General features: G+C 50.6%; 1 protein-coding gene across 6 annotated transcripts in view; it reads left to right on the top strand.

Annotated features, from left to right (window-relative positions):
- Positions 1-15,976, top strand: part of Cars1 (cysteinyl-tRNA synthetase 1) — a 46,721-nt gene that overhangs the window by 1,083 nt on the left and 29,662 nt on the right. Inside the window, exons 1-6 of one of the 6 annotated variants that reach the window (XM_060383158.1) lie at positions 1,996-2,036; positions 6,892-7,140; positions 11,889-11,980; positions 13,259-13,347; positions 13,990-14,086; positions 14,685-14,783. In XM_060383158.1, the coding sequence (XP_060239141.1) occupies positions 13,334-13,347; positions 13,990-14,086; positions 14,685-14,783 (210 nt within the window). In that variant the 5' untranslated portion in view covers positions 1,996-2,036; positions 6,892-7,140; positions 11,889-11,980; positions 13,259-13,333. Of the gene's footprint in view, positions 1-1,975; positions 2,037-6,891; positions 7,141-11,888; positions 11,981-13,258; positions 13,348-13,989; positions 14,087-14,684; positions 14,784-15,976 lie in introns of those variants that run through there. The other 5 variants (XM_021633847.2, XM_021633867.2, XM_060383147.1 and 2 more) reach the window with 5 other exon arrangements.

The following is a 15,976-nucleotide window of genomic DNA, read 5'->3' as shown; positions in this document are numbered from 1 at the left end:
GTAGACCTGGGCCTTGGCACATCGCTGAAGAGCAGTGTCTTTTCTCACTGTCTTTTCAGCAAGTGGGTTCTAGAAAGAAGAGGTCTTGGCCCAGATCCTGAAAGGTCAGAAGCAAACCTTCAAAGGTAGAAAGCTCGCTGTAGGTTTTAGTCTGGGTGGTGCAGGCAGATAGTAGATGTGAGTTGTGACCTCTCGGGTATACCATGATCTTTCTGGCATCTTGTGGTGCTTTGTTGTTTTTGTGGCCTTGATGGGTTCTAGGTAGGTGGTTCTGACCACTTTAGTACCCTGTGATGTGTGCCACTCGGATGACATGGCTGCTTAGCCTGTGCCTGCTCTTGTATTCCCATCATTCCACTCAACTGGCATACCTGGATTCTAGCTGTGTCCACCACGAAGAGCAGCTGTTAGACTCCTATAACACAGCACCATGGCCAGCAGCTCCACCCTGAGCTGCCCAACAGGTCTGGGAGCACAAATGTACTCCTGCTCACAACAGAAGAAATGGTTCCTGCCTCTGAGGGTGGTGTGGGCATTGAATGAGTTCATAGGAAGAACTTAGGACAGGGCCTGATGGGTAAGAACCAGGTGTGTCAAAAATGAGACTCCGCACCTCCCACCCACAGATGGATCAATCTATCTATCTATCTATCTATCTACCTATTATTTATTTATTTGAGACAGCATTTCATATAGCCCAGGCTGGTCTTCATCTGATAAATGACCTTGAGATCCTGAACCCCCTGCCACCTGCCAGGTATTGTGACACCATGTCCAGCTTCCTCTTTGGCTTTTTTTTTTGTTGTTGTTGTTGTTTGTTTTTCGAGAAAGAGTTTCTCTGTGTAGCCTGGGCTGTCCTGGACTCACTTTGTAGACCAGGCTGGCCTCACAGAGACCTACAGCAATCCGCTTGCCTCTGCCTCCCAGAGTGCTGGGATTAAAGGTGTGCATCTCCACCACCCAGCTTCCTCTTTGGCTTTTAAATAAAAATGTGCATATGCTGTGGTTTAAATGAGTTCGTGTATTTGAATGCTTTGTCCCTAGGTGATGGATATGTTGGGGAAGATAGCTGTGCTAGTGCACACCTTCAATCCCAGGACTCAGGAGGCAGAGGCAGGTGCATTGCTGTGAGTTTGAGGCCAGCCTGTTCTATAAAACGAGTCCAGGACAACCAAGGCTACCCTGAGAAACCCTGTCTCAAAAACAAAACAAAACAAAAAAACAGTACAAAACAAACAAACAAAAAAGATGTTGGGGAAGAATTATGAAGTAGCCTTGATGGAGGAAGCATGTCACTGGGGTGTGTTTTGAAGTTTCAAAAGGCCTCTGCTGTTCCCCAGTTATCTCTGCCCCTTTTCAAGATGTGAGCTTTTAGCTACTGCTCTAGTGCCATGCCTGCTTCCTGCTTGTTGCCATGCTCTCCACCAAGATGGTTATGGAATCTAGCTCTCTGGAACCATGAGCCCCAAAATAGAAACAAGAGAATTGAGACTAGAAATAAAATCTCCACAGAGATCACAAGGGAGATGCTTGAGGGAATATAATCCAATAGTTGGAGCCTCCATGAAAGTCCAGGAATACTCAGTGTTGGGTGCGGTAGCGTGTACCTGTCCTGTAATTCTAGTGCTCCAGAGGCAGAGGGTAAGGGGATCTCTGGGAATTCAAGACCCAGCCCAGTCTACATAGCAAGTCTAGGCCAGTTACGGATACATAGTGAAACTTTGTCTCAAACAAACAAACAAACAAAAAAGAAATAAAAAAGAAACTCAGGGAAGATGGCCATTTTCAACAAATCCAACAAAGCTGTGTGTAGATTTTAGGAGTAATTCTCACACTCTGGGATACAAGGAAGGGAGGTTACCAGTTTGAGAGCAGCTTGGACTTTGAACAACATAAAACCACTTGGAAACTGGAAAGCAACAGTTGCGACTTGAGGGCATCTGAGTGTCTGCTTTTTACCTTCCTGTTTCCTCAGAGATAGCCCAAGTTCTGGGTGACATGGAGCACAGTGGAGCAGGCTTATTTCAGGACTTCCGGTAGGTGGAGCTCATCTCAGACACCTGATCTTTCCCACAGTTTAACCAGACAGTCTTTGTAATCATACCTAACACACAACCTGTCTTAGCACAAGTCCCAGCGCAACTGTAACGGCCTGTGTTTCTTGTGACCCTTCCTGTGCAGAGGAGCACCCTGAGGACCGAGAAGTGAAGTGATTGAGTCTGCTAGAGTCACAACTAGAGACAGGGCCAGCTGTCCCTTGGTGCAGGGACTTCAGCCACGGTGCAGCAACTTTTTTGCAGATTCTCTTAGAGTGATCAGGTTGGCTCCAGTTGCTAAGTACAGGAAAATAGTAGAACAGAGCAAAATGGACCTTTTTTGAAGGATGCAGATATTTGCTCATCTATGGCCTTGTGTTCCCAGGATGTCGTTTATGGCAATAGCCTCTGGTGAATACAAGTGTTTTCTGGCCTCTTGAGCAGCAGTGGCAATAGTGGGTGTGAACTCCATAGAGAACACATGGGATAGGAGGAGCAGGAGCAGCGAGAGGAGACTGTGGGGTGTTTTTGCCGGGAGGGAGCAATCTGTGGGTACAGGTATTTGAGGGGCCCTTAGCAGTAGCGGCGGTAGCAAGCAGAGGGTCAAGAGCAAGTGACAGTGTAGCCCTCTGTCAAGTTGAGGCTTACCCCTGGGGAGCTTAGGGAACTGCTCCAGGAATGCTTTCTTGGGATAGGGCTAGGTCCTGAGAGCAGGTATGAATGCTGATGGAGAGAGCCAGGCAGGCTGCTGCCTGGCTGTCCTTCCTCATGTTAGGACTATGAGTCATTTGATGTGAGTTTGCTTCTTCGCTGTGCAATCTCAGTGGCTGTTTGGCCAAGGCTTTATAAGCGGCGTCAGCTACTGTCCACCCCAGGACAGTCCTACCAGAGAGCTCTGCTCTTCGTATGCTCAGAGAAGAAGCTGCAGATCTGCCTGGCAGTGATTTACCCTTCTGTGGAGACAGAGTAGTTTGGGCATGATGTGTGATGGGACCTGGTGACATCAAGTTTGCAGAATGGTCCCGGAGGAATTCTCCTGTTGCTGAGCAATGAACAGCTGGAGAATGGCTCAACCAACTATCCTGAGAAAGCTGGCCTGTTCTAGGCATTTCCTCCAGGAGTGTCTGCACAGCTGCAGTTGGACCACCTTATGCATTCTCAGTTAACCCATGCTCACCTGGCCAGGCGGTGTTCCCTCCTAGAAGTCTGGGCTGCTGTACACAGAGCCTTTGGGATCCTGTAGTCTGGCACATTCCTCCAGGGAGCCTCTGGAGTGCTTCAGTGATTACAATCATCGTAATGCAGGAGCAATTACCGTAATGACAGCAGCAAGCAGGGTGCTGGCTTTTTGCCAGAGGTTTATAAAGCATTCTGTAAGTGTAATTGCCCTTAGTGCTCCGAGGCTTTACAAGGCGGTTGTTGTTAAGTGTGGTTCCTTCTAAAGAAGGCAGGTGCTTAGCCTGTGGGCTAGGCCCATCTCCCAGAGCGCCCTGCAGCCTGTTCTTTACCAGTGCTAATTCCCCACACTGGCATTGCAGTTTAAGGGTGATGTGGGTGCTTTTATCATTAGGGGACCTGGTGAGTGCCTAGAGTAGAAAACAGAAGTGATGAAGATGAGGAGGGAGTAAAGGTTTGTGGTTTTCCTGGGTGGGCCTGGCTCAGTGGTGCTCAGGGACTGCTAGGCGCGAACTGCCTTCCTCCCTGGGTAGCTTTTTTTTTATCTGGAAAGAGATATCCTACTAACTTCACCCAAGTGGCCTAGAGGCAGAGTCACAAGAATGCAGCTGAAGGGCCCTCCTCCTAGAGCAGTAGGCACGGATCTAGCACCTTCACCTCTGGCTGAGGGCCTGGAACAAGAGGCTATTCTTGAAAGCCTACAGCTGGCCCCTGAGGGCCACATGCTTGAAGAAGGAAGGGAAACTGAAGCTAGGTGGAAGCTGGAAGAACTGACTGGTCCTTGGGACTCCCCAGGTCCCCCTGACACCTTTGCAGGGACAGGGGGTCTGTCGCTTGGCATTGCTTGGCCATTGGCAGGTCTGAGTGAGAAGTTCCTTCCTTGTTCTTTGATCCCTATATCTTTGGGTAGTAGTCACCAGCCAAGCCATCCATGAGGGTGAAGGCTAGCCATTCCCAATGCTGTCTCTGTGTTAGGGTCCTTCCTGGGAAAGGTACAGTGAGCCCCAAAGCCATAGCTGAAATGCCAGCCCTCTGCCAGTCATGCCCTCACAGCTTTGCCAAATGTCTGAAAAAGTCCAGACCAAGTTCTGGGTGCTGACGATACAGTGGTGAGCAAAGCACAGCACGTGGCTGGGAAGCAGCAGGCAATGAGGGGAGAGGCAGTGTGCAGGTAGAAAGGGTGAGCTGTCCTGGCAGCAGGCGCTGAACTGGGGAAGGAAGTGAGAGGCCTTAGCTGTGTCTGGAGGAGCATATACTTCCCAGAAGATCCTCAGGTGCCATGCCTGGGGCCAGTGTGAGGTCTGGCCTGTGATCTGGTAAGCAAGATTTATGGGAAACAGAGATGGACTCTTTCTCAGCAGGGAAGGCCATGCTGGACTGAAGGTCTGGACTTGGGGTGGGCTTGCAGTTGAGAGGGGACCTGGACCCAAACTGCTACGCAAGAACTGTGGTGAGGGGTATGGATTCAGCTGCTGGCTGGGTAGGGTACTCTGGAAAGGGACACAGTTGGCACTGATCTAAGGGGAACAATGAAGCTTTGGGCCCCTTTGGTCATATAGAGTCATGGCTACTTTTGAATCCCCTTGAAGGGTGGCTCTTTGTGCTTGAGGAAGAAAGACAGATCGGGACCCATCAGTGCTTGTCAGGTCGCTGTCTGGAATGTCTGGAGAGCCTGTGTTTGGCAGTGTCTACCTTCAGAGCTGGGGGAGGTTTCTGTCCTGGGCCTGGGGTGGCCGCTCTGCTGGAGCTTCCTGTTTCATTCTCTGGACCTCACTGCTCCACGAAGCTCCGCTCACTTGTTGGCAAGAAACACGTCGCCCTGCCTGCACTCTGCTGTCTGTTCCAGGAGCAGAGGGCTTGGTCCAGGCCAGTCAGTGTGTGCCGGGTGTAGGAGGGGAAGGCTCAGCTGGAGGAAAGGGTACAGGCTCTGAGAGGCTGTAGCGTTGCTTGTGAGCTGTCATCTCCGCCGTAACTGACCCAGGTAGCTGGGGTTTGGTGGCTGCATGTAGCAGAGTGATAAATCATCAACCTGTGCCTGCCCCCTGAGCCAGAGTAGGAAGGTGTCTGTGAGGGATGAGCCGAGGCAAATGAAACCCCTGGGAAAGTCAGGCTTGGGTGCTGCTCATGTTCGTGGGCTGGGGTCAGGCTCCATCTGGTGCTATGTATTTGCCCCAGCACAGGGAGGCAGAGTCTGGGGGCAGTGCCTAACCCTAACTTCTCTGTGCAGAGAGATATACAGAGCCAGACATTTGTTAAAGTGGCAAAGTGTCTTCCTCACCTACTGCCGCCCCCGGCAGGATCTGAGAGTGCCTTTCTGGTTCTATCTAGCAGAGAGTGTTTGTTATTTAAAGAGAAAGGGAGGACTACTCGCTCAGGTGGGAAAAGATGCAGGACTTGCCGTGTGTCTTAGGGCTTCTATTGCTGTAATAAAATACCATGACCAAAAACCACTTGGGAAGAAAGGGTTTGTTTCAGCTAACCACTCTCAGGTCACATTCTATATAGCTGAGCAAGCAGGGTGGGAAATGGGAGGCAGTTGCTGATGCAGAGGCCAGGGAAGAGTACTGTTTACTCACTCATGTTTGCCCAGCCTGCTTTCTTACATATCCGGGTCTATTTACCCAGGGGTGGCACCACCACAATGGGCTAGCTCTCAATAAATGATTCAGAAAATGTACCACAGGCTTGCTCATAGGCCAGTCTGCCGGCGGAATGTTCTCAGCTGAGGTTCCCTTCTCCCGAATGACTGGCTTACACGAAGTTGACATAAAACTAGTCAGGGCAAGGCGTAAATGTCCAGTCATGACAGGAGCTTTGTCCTGCTGTTAGCTCCTGTAGAATATCACCCTGGAGTTTATACACTCTCAGGGTTGTGGGTGATGGGAGCCCCAGCTGTTAACACCCTTTGTAGCAGGTGCCCCAGTGAAGGGGTCAGCAGTTCCTCCTGGCATCCCCGAGCACTCTCAAGGGCTTAGACAACCTAGGGATGTCGTATCTTGCCATGTTTGTTCCAGTGTCTACAGGCGTACGCATGGCGGTGTCAGATGCTGAGGGCTCTTCAGCTGCCACCCTCTCCATAGCATGCACGTAGTCATTTCATTATTTGTTTATTTTGTGGTGCTGGGCATCAAGCCCAGAGCCTTAATACTTGCTAGGTGAGTGCTCTGCCACTGAACCATATCTCCTAGAGATCTGGCTACCTCTGCCTCTGCTGGGATTAAAGGTGTATATCACAGCGAGTCAAGTTAGCCCTTTTAAAGTACCTAATCCCTGCATTCGAGATCACTCACAGCACTGCACATCACCTCAATATACGTCTGAAATCTTTCTGTAGGGTTCCAAGAGGAAACCTGACCTGCTCCACTGTCACCTGCCTTCCTCCTGCCTTTCTCTGCATACCCACCCTGTGGTCCTTCCTCTCTGGTTGTCTGACATTCAGGGAAGGGCTTTGACACACTACTGTCTGGATCTTGTTCCTGGACAGCTTTCTGTGCGCATGCCTGGCATCCTGTGACCTCTTCCTTTTTCTGTCCCATGCCCTCTTGCCTGCCTGTCTGATATTACATCTTCCCTACTCACTTGCCTAACATCATGTGTCCTTCTGCCTGCTTGCTTGCCTGCCTGATGTCATGGATTGCCTGCCCTCTGGCCTGACATCCTGTGCCCTCTGTCTTTGCAGCTGCCGACTACAGGTCCATTCTGAGCATTAGTGACGAGGCAGCCAGGGTGCAGGCCCTGGACCAACACCTCAGCACGCGTAGCTATGTCCAGGGGTACTCCCTCTCCCAGGCAGATGTGGACGTGTTCAGGCAGCTCTCGGCCCCTCCCGCTGACTCAAGGCTCTTCCACGTGGCTCGGTGGTTCAGGCACATAGAAGCGCTCCTGGGTGGCCCCCAAGGCAGAGACGAGCCCTGCAGGCTCCAAGCAAGTGAGTAACAGCAGTGACCCTCTGCTCTAAGGTCAAGGGCATGAGGTGCTACAGGACAGTGGATGTCTTGCTGGAGGCTTACCTCCATATTTCAGTCAAGTGTTCCCATGGGGCAGAAGCCATGCTTCCTGGGTCTGGTAGAGTGCCAGAATGTCAGGGTTCAGAGCCACCATGACCAGGGACCACTTCAGAGACACATTGCATGGTGCTACAAGCCTGTCTTGGGGTTCAGCTAATGCTTGACTGATAGTGAGTCTTTGTTCTTATCTTTAGTCCCGTAAATTACATTTGTTTCTCTATAGGTGCAATGTCATTAAATATTAGAGCTGTATTCACTGACATTGAACCTTTCAAAAAACACGTAAGTCTCCTATCTCTGCTTTAAGATGAAGTCAGGCATGCCTGTGGGTGCTGCTGGTGTCCCTGGGCACAGTTGTTAGGATGGGAAGAGGCTACTGGAGAGGCTCTGGCTTGGGACCAAAATGGTTTATCCCTTGATCTGGCCATATGAGAATGCTCCCTTCTCTGGGTGGCCCCTCCTGAAACCGCCTGAGGCCCTGGAGCCCCAGTTTCCCATGGTAATAATATCTTTCTCCTTTAGGTAGAGAGAGCTGACTGTTGGCTTGTGGTAGTCCCTGCTGGCAGCCTCCCTGGGGCTTTGCAGACTTGGGGTGGGGAACTTGGAGCATGTGGAAGGGACCCTTAGGGTCAGGAGGTGTCTGGGTTTTTCTGGATTATCTTAAGTAAAACCCTGCTCCAGCCTGGGTGGAAGGTGTGGCTGCATAGATAGTCTTCCCTGGATGTCTGCTGTCCCTGTGTCCAGCACTGAGTCCCAGGTATCTTCTCCAAAGGGTTCAGGAAGTCAGATTTGTTACCTTCCTCCCACCAACCCTTTAACCCTAGGTAAGAGAGAGAAGATTAGTGGGGAGAGGGGGCACATACCCCTTTACTTCTCCTGGCTGTTGAGGGTTGATGCATTTTGGTGCTATGCTAGTCTCCATCAACTGCAAACGCAGCAAGCAGTCTGCTCCACCTGTCTCCTCTAAGCTGCCACAGCGTCTGTCTCTGGTCTCTCTCTAAACTGCCACCTCTTCTTACTCTGGGCTCGTTTCTATCCCTCAGTATCTTAGACCACGCTCCTCTCCGTGCTGCACAAGGCTGGCCATTACCAGTTGGCAAACACCATGCTCCACAGGAGGTAGTTATCAGCTGTGGACAAACCACAGGCCAAACTAAAATCCCACACTCGGGATTAAAACAAAAACACTTGTATGACATTACTGAGTTTTTAAAAAAACAAAATTTTCATTGCACAGATTATCTGAACACTGTGCCCCAAACTCCAAGTCATAGTGGTAGGAAGGAGATGAGGGCCCTGCGCCCTGGGCCCTGGCCTCAACAGCCACCTGTCTAGGCTTCCTTTATGGTCCTGGTAAAAAACGAATAGACATGCCACTATCCGTGGCAGGAGACACAGCAGAGCATTGCTTCTCAGGGGCCTCATGACCTATGAAGAGAAGTGTCCCCCACTACAGCCAGCACTGTCTACTGGGGCTTCTCTGAGGGATGCTGTTGATTGGAGGATGGACCAAGGACAGCACTATCAGGATTGTCCTGCTTCCTCCAGCACCACAGCTGCCCACAAGACCATCAGGACCATTTAAGCTTGTGAAGAAGATATGTTAGGTCAGATCTGTTAAGCAAAGCATACAAAAGCCTGGCTGGAGCTGGGCTGCCTGTAATTGTTTACTGGCTTTTGGTAGGCCCAGGCTCCAGAATCTAGTGCCTGCTCCTTGCCTCTGGATTGACAGTAGTTCTGTCTGCTTCCACGCGGCTGGGTAGGATTGGCGGTATCCCTGATCCTGAGTGTCTTCTTAAGTATGTTCTCCAAATCAGAACACCTTCCCACTTCAAGCTTGCTCACCAGCACAGACCATCATTCCTACTGTTTGCTGCTCCTTACGCCACAGCTTGCTTTCAGCAGCCTCCCCTCAAGGCCAAGGCCTCAGGAGCAACGTGTCTTTGTTTGTTTTTTTTATTTTTTGTTTTTTTTTTTAATATTTTTTTATTTAACTTTATGTGCATTATTGTGAAAGTGTCAGATCCCTTGGAATAGGCATTACAGACAGTTTTGAGCTGCCATGTGGGTGCTGGGTCTTGAACCCGGGTCCTTTGGAAGGATAAACAGTGCTCTTAACCACTGAGCCATCTCTCCAGCCCCCATTGTTTTGTTTTTTGAGACATAGTTTCTCTGTGTAGCCTTGCTATCCTGGACTTTGTAGACCAGGCTGGCTTTGAACCCACAGTGAGCCGCCTGCCTCTGCCTCCTTGAGTGCTGGGATTAAAGGTGTGTACCACCAGGCCTGGCTGCAAAGTGTCCTCTTGAACATGGAAAATTTATATGTTCTTCTTAGCCTTTGTGGTCCCCTTCCCAAGGAGCCATCCCACTTCCCACCTGCCTTCCCTTCTCTTCTTTCTCTTCTTGGCACCTTGTTAACCTCTATGGTTCAGCGTGCGAGCTCTCCCCTGGACCTGAGGCCCAGCACATTTGTCTCCTTACTTCCAGCTCTTCTAGAATGACAGGCATACTGTCACTGAGGAGAGGGTCTGTTGGAAGCCAAGGCAAAGTATTTAGGAAGGTTCCAGTTCTGAGTTCTTCCTCCCAGGCAGGTGGCCACTACCTGGGGCTCAAGCTGCCTGCATTACCTCACACTCCTGGGGCTGGCTGTTGCTTCCCAGCAGCTTCTCCATCTTTAGACCTCCAGCCTCTTGCATCCCATTTTCCAAGTGTAGCTGTCTGTGCTGTAAGGCTGCCTGCTAGGTCAGTGACACTCTCAACACAATTAACATGCCTGCATGGCACCTGGCCTGCAGTGGGGACTGTTTCCATGTGTTTGTGTGGAGTGATACTGTTTCAGAAGAAACCCAAACAGGCTGACAACCCCTAGGAGGCTGCTATGTCTCATTGGGTCGTGAGGTTCAGCCTAAGGACATCACCTGTGTGTGCCCTGTTGACCCAGAGAACCTGTGCAAGGCAGTCTTCTGTATATCTTGCCCTGCTGCACTCTTTTTCAAACCAGAATGTCTCTGCCAGATGGCCTTGAAGCCTTTCACTGGCTGTGGGGCCTGTGACAGCCATCTGCGTAGCAGCCCTTGGCAGTGTGTCTTTTCCTGTGAGAACACAGCAGCACCTCCCTTCTTGGTGTCACCTCTGGGTCCTATGAGGAAAAAGTTTCCTCCATCAAATCACAGAAAGAGATTTTTCTATAAGGATGCCTTATAGAGTAAGGCTGAGCCTGAACTTGGTGTCTGATGAAAGGTTTGGGGTTTTCCTCCATCCCAGTCTGTGGCCGCCTGTGATGGGATCCTGAACTTCCCAGGAGGAAGGAGCTCCTGCTTGCTACTGGCTGCTGTCACCTCTGTCATGTGCCCCCATACAGTGGCAGTCCTCTCCTTTATCTTTAGCCTGTTAGTTACCAGTGGCCTCTATTCTGTCTAGTGTGATTTAGGCAAGGACTGGAGCCTGAAAAAGGCCTGTGCCCATAACAAATTTCTCTCTGACTCTCCAAGTGGAATCAACAGGCAGACATGCTCAGGTGTGGTTTCACTTCCAGACAAGTTTGCATGGGAGTCAGAGGTGGCCAGAGGCAAGAGAAGTATCCATGATGAGGGATGACCAGGGCCAGGTCAGAGATGAGGGGGCTGGTAGACAGGGCGCCTTACCAAGGTACATTATGGTCTGCTTCAAATGGCCCAATGACATCCATGCAGTAGGCTTGCCTAGGGCAGCAGCACAGGGCCTGGCTGTCAGCAAGGATAAGAAGGAAGGTAGGCATCCTCTGCAGAGCACAGGGACAGGCTGTGGATGATCACATGGTTTGTTTCCCCATGGGCTTCAGGCCGCTTTCCTGGACTAAGATTGTGAGGCTTAAAAAGCATCACTCTTGTACCATCTCAGAGTTCCTAGGCACGTGGATTAAGGACAGCCTTTCTCAGGGCTAGAAGCAGGTCTGTCTTTGGGGAAGGACTTTCAGGCCTCAGACACTCAGGGAGATACTGTGCCATGTAGTATCCAGAGAACAGGCACTGCCTGAGAGAAAGAAGCTGGGCTGTGGAGCCTGCCAAGCCAGTGTGTACCAGCCTGGGTCAGAGTGGAGGTGCAGTAGGCTTATATCCAAAGCTTAGAGTCAGTTAAGGGCCAGGCCAGATTTAATGCCAAGGACAGGGATAAGGCAAGGCTAGAGGCCATTCTTAACCTGACCTTTGTTTAACCTGGTGACTTAGAGATGGCCTGTGTGTCACAAAGAGTCCACACTCTTACCTTGTTCAGGCAAAAGATCCTGAGAGCTGGGTGCGTCCAGGGCTTCAGTGCCATTGCCATGTCATGGTCAGAGTCTATGGGGACCCGCAGGCATGGGCAGCATTATGTATGACTAGATGGGTGCATGACCAAGGGGTGGTGGGATGTGTGTGGCATGCCATGTGGGTGTTCTTGAGTCTCACTGGAAGTCTTGTTTGCTGGGACGCAGCACTATGCAGAATGTGACCTGAAAATCATAAACCAGCACTGGGGAGGCTGAGGCTGGAGGATCCTTAGTTTGAGTCCACCAGAACTACATGGGAAGTTCCAGGAAAGCCTGGGCTACAAAGTGAGAACCTGTCTCATTGTTGAACCCAGGTGTTGAGAGCTGGAGGTGACCCGCTTGTATACAGGGTGCTGCTGTGTGACCTGTCTGTTCTTCCTCCAGGTAAAGGCCGGCGAGTGCAGCCTCAGTGGTCCCCTCCACCAGGAACTGAGCCCTGCAAGCTCCGTCTCTACAACAGCCTCACCCGGAACAAGGTAAGAAGGATGGGATGCCCTGTGCACTTGCAGAGCTAACCATAGTCTGTTGACCATACGGCTCCCATGTTCTCTCAGTTTAGGTTCAGGGTCCTTCTGTTATTCCTGTGTTGTGGACTCTGCAACCCAGACAGAGCTGCGTCCTGAAACTAGGGCACAGATACCTCAAACACAGTGCTTTGGGGAAGCCTGCCTGCTGGCCTCCAGCATTGCCCAGGCGTGAGTGCTCAAGGTCATCACAGCTGAGCCAAGTGCTGGCAGCTTTCAGGACTCATGGCTTTCATACATTATCCTAAGCCAAGTAGATTAGGCAAAGTGGCAAACCTGCCACATGGTGGAGCCCAGCATGTGCCAGAAAGCCAGCACAGCCTCTGGACTTCATAGGCTCATCATGGTTTGTTCTGCTTAGCTCACAGCCATTGTGGCACAGGCTTTAGAAAGCTCTTCAGTTGTGGGATGGTTATTACTATTGTTTATATATATATATTTTTAATTATGTGCATATGTGTGTGTTTGTGTGGAGGTATGAGCATAGGAATACAGTGACCACAAGGCCAGAGGCTTCCCAAGCCCTTGGAGCTGAAGCTACAGATGGTTGTGAGCTGGGAACTGAATTCAGGACTTTTGTAGCAGTATACATTCATCTCTCTAGGCCCCTGGCTGAGTAGTGGATGACATGCTTAGCAAGCAGGAGACATGGCTGGGACAGGTCCCATCTCCTTATGTAACTCATTACAGTGACACTTCCAGAGAAGTCTGAGTGTTGGGATGCTCTGGCCTCTAAGCCAGGCTCCGTGGGGAGGGACAGACCCTGGCTAACTGCTCTGGGCCTTCTGTTCTTTATCTGGAGAAAACAACATCAGTGCCAACTCCTGAAGTGGCTGTCTGGAGCAGTTAGGGTTCAGGGTGGTACTTGTTAGCTGCAATTTTTGCTAAGCTCACATTTTCGCAACAGCAACTGTGCTCCCTTCTGAACTCTGAGGAAGAGGCGTAAATCCCAGGGAGAAGGGGGTAAAGCTGCCCTCACCAGGCTCCCACTACACAGCTTACTGAGTGCCACAACTTTTACCAGTAAAAGAGGAGACAGGAGGGTCTTGCTGGTTGAAGCTCGGGCCTATCATCCAAGTACGTGGGAGGTAGAAGGATTGTGAATTCAAAGCCAGATCCTGCCTTACAACTAAATGGCCCTAGGCAATCACTGTGCTGTTTGTGGCTCCTCTTGCTGTGCTGTGGAGTTTCTTGAGTTTCTGGTGATGGCATTCCTTGTTTTTTAACAAGGATGTATTTATACCTCAAGATGGGAAGAAGGTGACCTGGTACTGCTGTGGGCCGACTGTCTATGATGCATCTCACATGGGACATGCCAGGTAGGTTGATGCTGATGCCGAAGGAGCGACACTGGTGGAGGATTAAAGACAGGAAGGGGAAGTGCACAGGGCCTGTGGTTGCCATTTTGAAATCCACCCAGATACTGTCTCTACCCCAGTGGACGTGCGTTGTGTCCATGACATGTAGACCTTAGGTGTAGTGGGCTGTGACCCCCTTCCCTGCCACACACAGACACACACATTCATGGATGTGACTTTTCAGAGTTGATAGCTAATGGGGTAAAGGCCATGGATCGTGCTCTTAACAAGCTGAGTTCTCTTAGCCCAGGCGCCTGGTTCCAGAAGTGCCAAGGGCTGCAGAGGTTTTCAGATTTTGGACTATATGCATATAAATAAAAGGTCTTGGAGATGGAACCCATACCAAAACAGAGCATTTGTTTGTTTCATGTACATTTTATATACATAGCCTAAAGGTAATTTTAATTCTTAACAGTTTTGTTCAGGAAACCTCATTTCTTAGCATGGAAGTTTCTATTTGTGGTATCATATGGGTGCTCAGAAAACTTGGGATTTGGGGGTGTTTCTGGTTTTAGGGTACCCAGCCTGTGCGTGTTCTTCTTGCCATGTCCAACTCACGGGCAGTATGTGCTAATCAGGAAATTGTGCTTTCCACTGCTTTAGGTCCTATATCTCTTTCGACATCCTGAGGAGGGTGCTGAGGGATTACTTCCAGTATGATGTCTTCTACTGCATGAACATCACAGACATTGATGATAAGGTAAAGGGAGCGCCTGTGTTAATACTCAGGTCTGATTGGGTGACATGAAAGGAAGCAGGACTTTCAGATACAAAAATACAGCTGCCAGGCATCACTTAGGAGGCTGAGACAGGAAGATTGTGAGTTTGAAGCCAGTCTGAACTTCATAGGTAGTTTGCAGGACTGCTTGGGCTACATGGATGGACAGATGAGCTGAGAGCAGAGGCTCAGGTCTGACCGAATAAACCCTGAGTCCCTGCTGTGAACTGATACCACAGTCTATGCACATGAAGGGTCATTTGCATAGGTGCTTAGATGCGCTGGAAATCTGCACATTCGGGGCACTGGCGAACTGTCCTTAACTCCTGGTTCTTTGTGGAAGAGGTCCACTCTGTATCTTGTTAGCTGCGGCCTCAGTGACCCAGGTGTTCACAGTAGACCTCAGCCCCCTTTGCAGGTGCAGATGGAGGGTGGTAATGGTGTCCCACAGTGCTACAGTGTTTGGGACCCGTGGCTGTCCCATGACCCTTCACCCTCACTCAGAGTTGCAATATAACAGCGGTGTTCTGTACACGGGAGGGAGTGGACTCTGATTGTAACCAGTCTCCCACCTCTACAGATCATCAAGCGGGCGCGGCAGAACTACCTGTTCGAGCAGTATCGGGAACAGAAGCCCAAGGCTGCTCAGCTCCTGAAGGATGTCCACGCGGCCCTGAAGGTAGAGGCCATGGATACCACCCTTGCGTTCTCCTGGTGCTGCTTCGGGCCTGTGTAGGCCCCTGACTAGGGTGGTTTTTGACCTGGCAGTCATTCCCAAGACAGTACTCAAGTCTGCCTCACTAGGGCACTAAAACCTGCCAGGCCTATAAGACAGTCACAAGGGCAGAGTTCTTCTGCAAGGCGTGCTAAGGAGTAGGCGGGCTCCTGTCGCTTAGGGGAAAGATCTGATCCATCCCCCATCCCTCTTGGTAGTACCTGACAGAACTTCTGTCTGGTCCTCAGTCCAAAGGTCACAAGCAATCTGATGCCCAGTTCTGACTACAAGACAGACACTTGATCTGTAAGTCCTCATGGCTTTCACGGTGCTGTAATCTCCACTGAGGAAGTATATTGTTTCAGTTTCACACCTTTGCTCCGAATGAGCCTCCTTTTAATGCACAGTTCCTCATATTACAGTGTCTTGGTTATTTTTCTGTTACTGTGATAAAACGCTGTAACTGAGGCAACTTACAGAAGTTTACTTTGGCTTATGGTTCCAGAGCGATGAGCCCATCGTGACAGGGAGGCAGGGCAGCAGTTGGCAGGCATGGGAGCAGGAGCAGGAAGCTGAGAGCGCACATTCTTCAACACAAGCACAAAGCAGAGGGAGAGAACTGGAAGTAGTAGGGCATGGCTTCAGGCTCTCAGAGCCCACCCCCGGTGACTTACTGTCTCCAGCCAGGCTGCACCCTCTAAACCTCCCCAAACAGTACCACCACCTCGGGGCCGAGTGTTCGAATACCTTTAGAAGGCATTTCTCTTTTAAACCATCCTACTTCTGGTGAGAACGGTTCATTCTGCTTCCCAACACACACCCCCATTAGCAACTACAGTGACAACTGCTGGGGTGCTCATGGCATTGTCCCTGGGGAGAAATTAGGCCTGAAGTTAGAGCATAGCTATCTTTGGGCTGACAGGACTGAGGGAGCCGGGACACCTTTGACATGAAGGTGACCCTAGCTGTTAGGGTTTGCTGGATGTACACCCATTTTGCATGGGGGCAACCTGCTCAGTAAGGTTAAGCATCCTGCCTAGGCACACGTGAAGAGAGGCAGCAGACCTACCTGGGTTGGGAGCTAAAGCCTGGAGAGTGGGGAACACAGTATTCTGATTCCTTGAGTCAGCTTTAAGATGCGGGGTTCTGCACCACGC

The sequence above is a fragment of the Meriones unguiculatus genome, chromosome 1 (genome assembly GCF_030254825.1).
Source record: "Meriones unguiculatus strain TT.TT164.6M chromosome 1, Bangor_MerUng_6.1, whole genome shotgun sequence".
Classification (NCBI taxonomy): Eukaryota; Metazoa; Chordata; class Mammalia; order Rodentia; family Muridae; genus Meriones; species Meriones unguiculatus.
This window is presented reverse-complemented; position numbering and strand designations above follow the sequence as displayed.